The sequence below is a fragment of the Bison bison genome, unplaced genomic scaffold, assembly GCF_000754665.1.
Source record: "Bison bison bison isolate TAMUID 2011002044 unplaced genomic scaffold, Bison_UMD1.0 scf7180017864035, whole genome shotgun sequence".
In the NCBI taxonomy this organism is placed as follows: Eukaryota; Metazoa; Chordata; class Mammalia; order Artiodactyla; family Bovidae; genus Bison; species Bison bison.
Genome location: NW_011494607.1, coordinates 19,123,212 through 19,134,075, shown reverse-complemented (window position 1 = coordinate 19,134,075; position 10,864 = coordinate 19,123,212). Strand labels below are relative to the sequence as shown.

The window sequence follows — 10,864 nt, the reverse complement described above, 5'->3', positions numbered from 1 at the left end:
TGCTATCAGCATGGCAGTTTTTTTTTTTCCTTAGTAACACAGGAAATACTGGTGAATCATGTGTAATTTTAAATTTGAGAATATGTGGTGTTAACTGGTGAAGAAAAACTTGAAAATAGTTGTTTGTGGAATTTATCTTTTTAAATATTTGAAATGACTGTGGAGAAGAAATTGATGATTTTGAAACAGAGACACTGGTAGTATTTTTCAGGAAGTTAAGTAGAACATGATACATTCTTTGACCATGGTGCAGTAAAACTAGAAGGACACTAGACATTTGCTGGTTGACTGAAATAATGAACAGGTAACAAAAAATAAAAGTACAAAACCAACTCTGGATATTTTATTGTATCAAAGAGAACATTTAAAATACAGTTATATATTATCTAGGAAATGGTATAACGAGATTAATATATTCGTGTCTATGGAATGTGGCCAAAGCCAAATATATAAGAAAGTTAACATCTTGAATAACTGAAAAAGAATAAAAATTATATATTTTACTTCAGAATATTAAAAAGGAAACAGTGAAATAAATCTAAGAAAAAACAGGCATAATAAAGGTAACACTGATATTGAAAAGGAAAAAACAGTCAAATTATAAAAGCTGCCTTTTTGGAAGGGAAAACCAAAACAGTAGACTAAACTATGCTACTGAATTTAGGGGAAAAGGAATGATCAGTTCAGTCCCTCAGTCGTGTCCGACTCTTTGTGACCCCATGGGCTATAGCACTACTAGGGTTCCCTGTCCATCACCAACTCCTGGAGCTTGCTCAAACTCATGTCCATCTAGTCGGTGATGCAGAAATACAGAATTGTGTATGAGAAAAGTAAGTAATCACAGATGTACCTTTGGGTTATCTCCATTTTCAAAGTAAATTGTAAAGCCAGAACAAAGTTATCAGAGAGCTACTTCTTTAAAAATTGCTCCAGGCCCACATTATTTCATAGGTAAATTTTTACCCACTTACAAGAGGATCTGCCATTAAAGTTGTTCCAATTCACATGAAAAGTTTTCCAGTTCTCTTGAGGCCATGGTAACACAGATAAAAATCTAGCAAATGTAGCACCAACAATGGTCACTTTCAAATACTGATATAAATGTAAATTACTATCAGAATCCCACATTACAAGTATAAAAAATGACACTGGTTTTATTGTAGAAATTAGTCAATATTAGGAAATCTGTTAGTAAACAGTGAAGGCATTAAAAAGACACCTAATAAAATTCATTCTTTTTTTTTTCCAACATTCATTCTTGACTAAAGCTCTTACTAAAAGAGAAATGGGATGGTAATGTCGTGAATACATATCAGAGCATTAATGGTGAAACATTAGGAGATATATAATGGTGAAACATTAGGAAAATTAGGATGCCTCTTTAAGGTTGGTCTGAATATGCTACTACTAATGTAATTAGTAGGATGCTCGTGCTTGTACGTAGTGACTTCAGTCGTGACTCTTTGCGACCCCATGGACTGTAGCCTGCCAAGCTTCTCTGTCCATGAGATTGTCCATGGACAGTTCATTCATTCTTCAAGAATACTGGAATGGGTTGCCATGCCCTTCTCCAGGGGATCTTCCGCCACTCAGGGATGGAACCTGGGTCTCCTGAGTGTTCTGCATTGCAGGTGGATTCTTTACTCCTGAGCCACTGGGGAGGCCCAATTAGTAGGATAATGAAACATGACAAAATTATAAATACAAGGAGATAAAATTAACCAGAAAATTTAATTGAAACATTATTAGAAATAATAAAGGTTTGATAAAATGACCAGTTAACAAAATTTAAAAATTGAAAACTTTTTTTTAATGTTGATGGAAAAAAATAATTTACAGTGTAACAAAATATAAACTATTTAAGAATAAATTTAAATGTGGAAGACCTATAGAAGTAGAACATAAAGATTTTAATAAATGAAGTTTGAATGCTATCATTGTAAGGGTATAATTTCTCCCTAATTGACCTTTAAATATAATGCAGTCCCAAACAAAATTTTGTATGAATTTCCTTTTTGGGGACGTGATATAATGATTCTAAAGTTTGTGTTTTAGAATAATATATAATTATAATAGAACTGCCAGAAATTTTCTAAAGAATAGTAGCAAGAGGTTTTTTTCCATACCAGATTTTAATTACTTGATTTTGTATGTTTTAAATTTGGAGAAGTGACTGACAACCCATTCCAGTATTCTTGCGTGGAGAGCCCCATGGACAGAGGAGCCTGGTGGGCTACACAGTCCATGGGGTTGCAAAGAGTCAGACATGACTGGGCAACTAAGCATATATGTTTTAAAATAACATGGCTTCCCCTGTGGCTCAGAGGGTAAAGAATCCACCAGCAATGCAGGAGACAGGAGATGCGGGTTCAATCCCTGAGTTGGGAAGATCCTTTGGAGGAGGAAATGGCATCCCACTCCAGTATTCTTGCCTGAAAAATCCCATGGACAGAGGAGCCTATCAGGCTAAAATCCATGGATTGCAAAGTCAGAAATGACTGAATGACTAAGCACAATGCATAAGAACAAGAAAAACAAATTAAAAATAAGAAATTATAAAGAAGATCCAAATATGATGATAGAATTATACACTGTGAAATTCTGATGACATTTGAATAACCATTTAACAAAACATTTAGTGGGATCCTTGCTTTATACCCCATATCAGTTTCCAGATGGATCACAAAAACTGAAAGAAAAAAGCCTTAGGGATATTAGAAAATATGTGGAAATGATGTTGAAGCTGAAACTCCAGTACTTTGGCCACCTGATGCGAAGGGGTGACTCATTTGAAAAGACCTGGATCCTGGGAAAGATTGAGGGTGGGAAGAGAAGGGGACGACAGAAGATGAGATGGTTGGATGGCATCACCGACTCAGTGGACATGAGTTTGGGTAAACTCTGGGAGTTGGTGATGGACAGGGAGGCCTGGTGTTCTGCAGTTCATGGGGTTGCAAAGAGTTGGACATGACTGAGCGACTGAACTGAACTGGAAATTTTTTTGTAAGTCATTTTGTGTCAGGGAAGGCCTTCCCATGTGTGACAAACATAAAATCAAAGTAAAATGTAAATAAATTTGAATAAATACATGATTCAGATTTCTGTGTCACAAATCATTAAATACTGAGAAATCATGTATTGGGGAATGTATAGAGCTTATTTGACAAAGAAATGATTTTTTAATCCATAATATACAAATTTTAGATCATAAGACTATCTGAATCATAAAAAAGATGACCATACTATTAGAAAAATGGTCATGTAAGAATTCAGTTCAGTTCAGTCGCTCAGTTTTAGAATTACAGTGTACCAAAGAACTTTATTAAAACAATAAAGGTTTTACCTTAGAAGTAAATTTAAATAAAATAGTGAAATGCTAATTTGCCTTAAAATTGTAAATTATTTAAAACATAGGTAGTGGGAAGAAAGGACAACAGAAGACTGTCTAAAGGATGCCTGGACTCCTTATTATCTCAGGACTCTAATACTCTTAACAGCCGTCCAGTGCTGGGGATTCCAGTGGACTGTATCTCTGTGAAAAACACAATTTTGCCTTTTTGTAATTCTGTTTGAGAAAGTTGGAAGTTTAATTAGCTTTCCAACCAAACAAATTTCTGCATTTGAGTCTTAACCATATTTGAGTGTTAATGTGGCTTCAAAGAAGTTATTGATTCTGAAGTAGTGGGTTTTGATTGAGTTGACTGTTTTAAAAAAACTGTTTGGATTTTAATTGTGATGCAAACATTTGGTTTGGTACAGACATTATTTCCACTCTGGTGGATAAGCTCAAGAAAGGTCATATCCCAAACTAGTTGTGTATAAAATTTGCTTGATTATAGTAGGAACAGCTTTGTTTTGAATAGGTATCTTACCTAGCAATATCTTAAGCACATTTCTTCCCTTAAAATTAACTGTTAATTCTCTCTGTAGATCAACAAAGTTAAAAGGCCCAAGTATTTTTTTTTTTTAAATACTGTGTAATGAACTATTAAAAGATTTTAAAACTTAAAAAAAAAAAAAAGGTAGTAACCTGTTGGGTCAAGTATTTCATGACACACTCATGTCACTTGTGTGAATGGAAACTGCTGTGGGAGGCAAGCCGACAACGCATATCAAAATTACCAGCAAAACTGACCCATTAGTTCTACTTTTAAGAAGTTGTTCCATATATTAATCAGATATACAAGGGTGAATTACAGATGTTCATTAAAGCATTACTTGTAATAGTGAAAAAAATAACTTACATGCCTATCAATAAGGATTAACAAAATAATGATCCATCATAATAACATGCATCAGTTTAAAGGGATGCTGAATAACAAATTCACTGACATAAAACTTTCAAGACACACTGAGTGACAAAAGCATGTTGTAGAGTATTTTGTGGGATCATGTCAATTGCCTTGTCTATTTAAAAATAGACTAGGCAGGAGGAGGAGACTATTGGTAAAATAAATTCTGAAGCAGCTTTTAACATGAATGGAATTTGTGAAGTAGGATACTCTAGTTACTCATGAACAACTGAGAAAAGATATACTTCAAATCTTAGGCACCATCAATTGGTATCAAATAATTTCTGTGTCACTAAGAAAGTGTAAATATTACTGCCTATTAAAATGCTAGGCATCACTGAAGATGCATCTTGATCTCAGTCTTAGGATCAATGAAACACACCAGAATAGTGACGAGGTTGGGGTGGGGAGAGACAGATCAATAGACTGAGAAGGAAGGAATAAAACAGCCGATTTTTTTAGGGCATATTTACATTTATTAGTGAGATCATTCTCAGTGTCAATGTTCCAAGAAATGTGAAAAACTGTATTTAAAGGTTACATGTATTCTGTACTTCTCACAATATTAGCAGCCTGTTCAATCTTAGAATATTTTATATAACTTTGTTAGTGAATTTTCTATAGAATGTCTGAATCTTTGCCTTTTTTAGCTTACAATGGATTTTGGATAAACAAGATCTGTTGAAGGAACGCCAGAAAGATTTAAAGTTTCTCTCGGAAGAAGAGTATTGGAAATTACAGATATTTTTTACAAATGGTAAACTTTTCTTTTAATTGGTTGAAATGGTGCGGTTGGTTACCTCTGAATTAAATGTTTTTCTGTAGTAATTTGTGATGTACTGTTTTAGTCCCTATTTTATACTTTTATTTGCATGTATGTTCTTTTTTTATAATTTATATATCATTTTAAAAGTGATTTAAAGTCTTTTGTGAATTTTACATGTTAGAGACCCTCAAGACAGCCCAAAAGTATTAATTTCCCAAAGCTTTTATAATGTATCATTAAACTTAATTTAAGATTGGCTAAATCATTTGAGGATAAATGATTATTTGGATTGGCATCCTGTATTGGTCATTCCTATCTTACAGGTGTGCTTTAGGATTTAGAGTCAGAAGATCCTTGTTCTGCCACATGATAGCTTTGTCACAGAATCTTTATTACTCTCTGTCCACTTTCATTGCAATACTACCTCTCTGTTGTTTTGAGGATTCATTTTGGGTTTTTTATCAGGTTTATTAAGTAGTTGTTATAATGCTGATAGGTGTCTAATAATATGAAAAGCATTGAAAATGCTTAGCAGGTAGAAGGGAAATAATCATTCAGTCTCCTTGATTCAAGAATAGTTTTTACTGTGAGACAATTTCTGTTTTTTTGTTATTGTTTATGTGGATCTATGTATTTTTAAACAAATTTGCAGCCCTAGTACTAGACCACTGTGATCCAAGTAGAGCTGTACAGCATGTATAGGTTTTTCTCTGTGTTAAAATGAATATAGTCATCATTTAACCACATAGAAACTATTGTTAAATGTTAATTATATCAGAAATACATTTAACTTTATTTCTCTTTTAGTTATCCAAGCATTAGGTGAACATCTTAAATTAAGACAACAAGTTATTGCCACTGCTACGGTCTATTTCAAGAGATTCTATGCAAGGTAGGGATGTGTTATTTTGGAAATATTTTATGCGTATTTTAAACCCTTATCTAATGTTGATGACCTTGTATAAGTGAATCATGTGTTTGCCAGAGTTATTCTTTTTTCTCATATAAATATTTTCTATATGAAATGTTTTCGTATATGTTTTCTGTATGAATGACATTTAACTATTTAATCATATTTTAGGTATTCTCTGAAAAGTATAGATCCTGTATTAATGGCTCCTACATGTGTGTTTTTGGCATCCAAAGTAGAGGTATGAATTCCTTTTCTGTTCTTCATCAAAGCACAGTCAACGTATATTGGTTCATCTGTTCCAGTTTTCACATTACCTGTGTAAAAATAATAACAGATGGCGATTTATATAAAATATTGAAATTTGTACAGGATCAAAGAAATATCTTTGGCCTCTAAGACATTTGTTGTTTGGCACTAAGGAGTATTGCATAGATGGTACGGCTTGTCCACTGTAAGCTGAGAATGTTTTCCCTTTTCCTCTGCATGCTTCCTGTGTTCTGCTGGCTTCCCTTCTTGCCTCCTGATTGGCTGCCTAGTGGGCTGTGGAAAAGCAAGTGGGAAAGCAAGCACTGGGGAGGTTATAGCTATTATATGCTTTCCAGCAAAGAATGGTTTGGGTGAGGGAAAGAGAAAGATGGGAACTTTCAGCTAAGACCAAATCTCTGTTTACCTTACTTAACCTTTACAGTATTTTTGAGAGAGCTCAGCTAAAATCCAGACAACAAAGCAGATATAATTAACTGGTCTTTATAATAATCCATTGTAATCTTTAGTAATATGAATCCTTTATATTATGTTTCTATTTTTAGATGCTGTGTTTAGAATAGTAATTGTATTTCTGAATACTGAATGGAATTTAATTGTAAGTGGTAATTTAAGGAGGTAGAACCAACTTTGTTTTTAAGTTCTTTAATGGAAAAGACGGTGTTTATAAAAGGCCTGTGTTATGGGGTGGCTTGTCCAAATATTACCATGTAATTGTATGTATCTGAAGGACAACCAGTATGGGAAACCAAGACAAAAATCTTTATAAACTTCTTGTAGATTAACTTAGAGTTTTAATTTGTCTTCTTTGTTAGATATCTCTTGTTACATGATTTACTGAATAGAACTCTTATAATTTACTAAGTGAAAGTATTTGCTTGAAGAATTTTGGGTAGAATTATCCTGGAAGATGATGTATTCTTTCATATTTGGTTATAGCATTTTAAAAAAATCTTTTAACTTTGACCAAATCTTTCTGTGTTTTATCCAGTTGTGTGAGAACTATATTGAAATGTCATTTAAGAAAATGTCTGAGCCGTTTAAATTTCAGTTTCATTTATTATGGCTTGAAGTTTATATGAAATATAAATATATACTACAGGCATACATGGGTTCAAACACAATTAGATAAGGATGTAGGTTGAAGGTTTTTGGACAGGCTCTAGTAATTAGTTTCTTTTTTTGACTAAGGAACCAATTCTTGATTTTTCAGTTTTAAAATGAAGCTTTGGGAAAATCCCTGGTGGTCCAGTGGTTTGGACTCCATACTGTCACTGCCGAGGGCCTGGGTTGGATCCCTGGTCAGGGAACTAAGATCCCGCAGGCTGTACTGTGCAGCCAGAAAAAAAAAGAATACAACCTTTTAACTTTATAAGGTTAGCTACAAATTAATTAAGACTATGTAAGGTAGATCACCTCATAAATTTGTTATTTTTACAGCAGTGGTTTGTTAAGTTCAAAGAAGAAATAGGAACTGATGTCCAAAGCCTTAATGCCATACCATGGAAATGAATTTGAGTACAGAAAACTGGCACTGTCACTTTAGGGCTTGGTTTCTACTTTGGTGGTGTGGTGGTTTATTTGCTAAGTCCTGTCTGCCTCTTGCGACCCCGTGGACTGTAGCCTGTCAGGCTCCTCCGTCCATAGGATTCTCCAGGCAAGAATCCTGGAGTGGGTTGCCATTTCCTTCTCCAGGGGATCTTCCCGACCCAGGAATCGAACCCGGGTCTCCTGCATTGCAGGCAGATGATTTACCAACTGAGCTATCTACTTTGGTACCTTCCAATAATAATAAATTATAAAATTACTTAAGCATTTGTGTTTAAAGTAATTTTAAGGAAAGGTCATAAATTTAGATATTTAAGAACATTCTTTTGCAAACATCGGAGAAACATAGGAAATACTCTGTTTTAATAGACTTCAGATATACTTAGGTTCATTGGGTTACTGTGTACTTATTTAGTCTCATTTACTTTTCTTTGTCTAGGAATTTGGAGTAGTTTCAAATACAAGATTGATTGCTGCTGCTACTTCTGTATGTAAGTGCAAAAATTATATCCTGCTTTAAAATTGTAATTCTGAAGAAGGCTCCATAGGACATAGATGTTTTGCAGTTTATGAGAGCTATGAGAGATTAGTTTGGTCTGTTAAATCTCTTGAGGTGAGGTTATTACTTTGACTACTAAAAATGGATAGTTACTATTGATCAAAAAACATCAGTTCTATGGCTCTTAATTTTGTAATTAGGGTAAAGAAAATTTTTGTTTTTCAATTTTATTATACTTTATTGCTCCATAATGACTAGCTATTGTGTTACTCTTGTGGGTGAAGTAAACTATTTCTTCAGCAATTGTAATTACGTCTTTGATGGAGATTATGTATTTTTCCTCCATATGGAAAAATACGGTGCAGGAAAATATGCTGACTCTTTAGTCCTAGAGCTGATTCTAAGCACCAGTTTGGGTCTAGGCAGCAGCTATGTAACTTTGAGCAAGTTGTTTTACCTTTTGGACCTAGTTTTTTATCTAAAAAGATGGGGTTTATCTACCTGTGAATGATGGAATTAAAGGAAATAACACTGTAAAGTACTGTACACAAGGTAATAACAATATTATCTTATGCTCCGTCTTCCTAGGTTAAGCCAAAAGATATCGCCTAACAAAAGATAATTTTTTTTTTCCTCCTGTGATCTTACACAGAAGAGACAGAACGTGTTTTAAGTTTATGAGCCAAGGTTTCATATTATGGGGTCATTCCCCTTTCTGAAAAGAGTGTATTAATAAAATTGAATCTTTATCATGTCATGTCTTATTTTGAGGATAGAAGAGTAATAATCAGTGTTGCCATAGAATTTAATATACCAAATGTATCCCAGTGATGAAGTATTAAATTGTCATCTGGAAAATCAGTATTATTAAAAAATTGAAAAATGACTACAAGGAAATCTACCAGAATATTAGCAGTGCTCATCTCTGAGAAGATTATAGGTGCCTTATTTTCTTCTTACTTTAGTTAGTCTCTGTTATCCAGATTTTTTAGAAGGTGTGTATTTTAAAAAATGTAAAATACCTATTTCGAAGCTTTTTTTTTTATAGTGTATTATATGGCCCAGACAGCTTAGGTTTCAGATTTCAGCTCCAGTGCTTTTGACATGCAAATTAAGCAAAATATAACCTCTCTGTTATATGAGTATATTAACATCTATGTCATAGGGTTGTTGAGAGGATCAAATAAGTTAATATTAATAAAGCTCTTAGAACCATGCTTTGCTCAGTGTGTTATTAGCAATTTGCTAGGGCAGCCATAACAAAATGCCAGAGCCTGCACAGTTTAAACATTTATTTATTTTCTCAGGATTTTGGAAGCTGGAAATCTAAGATGAGGATGTCAACAAGTTAGTTTCTGTTAAGGCCTCTTCCTGGCTGGGAGATGCCTACGTTATTGCAGTGTCCTCACATGCCCCTTTCTCTGTGTGTGTACATCCCTAGTATTTCTTCCTTTGTAAGGATACCGCTCTTATAGAATTAAGGCCCCATGCTTATGATCTCATTTAACCTTAATTGCCTCTTTAAATGCCCTGTCTCAACATCTAGTCAGATTGAGGGTTAGGGCTTCAAAATGTAATTTGGGGGGAAGGGACATTATTCACCCCATAGTACTCAGTAAACTTGTGACTATCATCAAGTTCATCAGTAGCAGCATCAGTTATCACTGGAAAACACTATACTGGATGCAGTGGTGGATAGAAAAATAAGTACAAAGAATTAAAGGACAAGAAAATAAGACATCAATATAGAAATACTAATACAGAAGAAAGTAAGTGGCATAAAAGAGTAATAGAGGATGCAGTGAATGTTTTACACGGGCAAAGATGATTTGTTAGATGAATCCAAAAAGACTTAAATAGAATTTGATAAAGAATTTGTACCCAAGGAAATGCAGGGGAAAGACACCCTAGGAACATTGAACAGTTCAGTTAATAAATATATGGAAAAGCTAATGAGTTACATTCGGCAAATGGTGAGTAAAGAAATAGTGGGAAAATAGCACTACCTGACTAAGGCCAGATAATAGATGGCCTTCAGTGAGGAATCTGTAGCTTGTTCTGTTGTCAGTGGTGGCACCTTTCATAGCTTTTTTTCAACATGAGGGTGATTCCAGAATTGTGTGTTGGGAAGTGATTCTGGCAGAATTACGTAAGATGAATTGGAGGAGAGTTTGAGTGTAAGTCGATGGACAAATTTTGAAGTTTTTTATGTGATACGGCATGGATGAACCTTGAGGATACTATGATAGGTGAAATAAGCCAGTCACAAAAATGTAAATCTGTGTGATTCCACTTCAGTTCAGTTCAGTTCAGTCGAGTCGCTTAGTCGTGTCCGACTCTTTGTGACCCCATGAATCGCAGCACGCCAGGCCTCCCTGTACATCACCAACTCCCGGAGTTCACCCAGACTCACGTCCATCGAGTCAGTGATGCCATCCAGCCATCTCATCCTCTGTTGTCCCCTTCTCCTCCTGCCCCCAATCCCTCCCAGCATCAGGGTCTTTTCCAGTGAGTCAACTCTTCTCATGAGGTGGCCAAAGTACTGGAGTTTCAGCTTTAGCATCATTCCTTCCAAAGAAATC

At 34.6% G+C, this 10,864-nt stretch overlaps 1 protein-coding gene across 2 annotated transcripts in view; it reads left to right on the top strand.

Annotated features, from left to right (window-relative positions):
* The window catches only part of CCNC (cyclin C), a 25,940-nt gene that overhangs the window by 2,064 nt on the left and 13,012 nt on the right, over positions 1 to 10,864 (top strand). For both annotated transcript variants that reach the window (XM_010834744.1, XM_010834745.1), the window contains exons 2-5: positions 4,943 to 5,049; positions 5,866 to 5,950; positions 6,140 to 6,209; positions 8,223 to 8,274. In XM_010834744.1, coding sequence (XP_010833046.1) covers positions 4,943 to 5,049; positions 5,866 to 5,950; positions 6,140 to 6,209; positions 8,223 to 8,274 — 314 coding nt within the window. The remainder of the gene's footprint in view (positions 1 to 4,942; positions 5,050 to 5,865; positions 5,951 to 6,139; positions 6,210 to 8,222; positions 8,275 to 10,864) is intronic.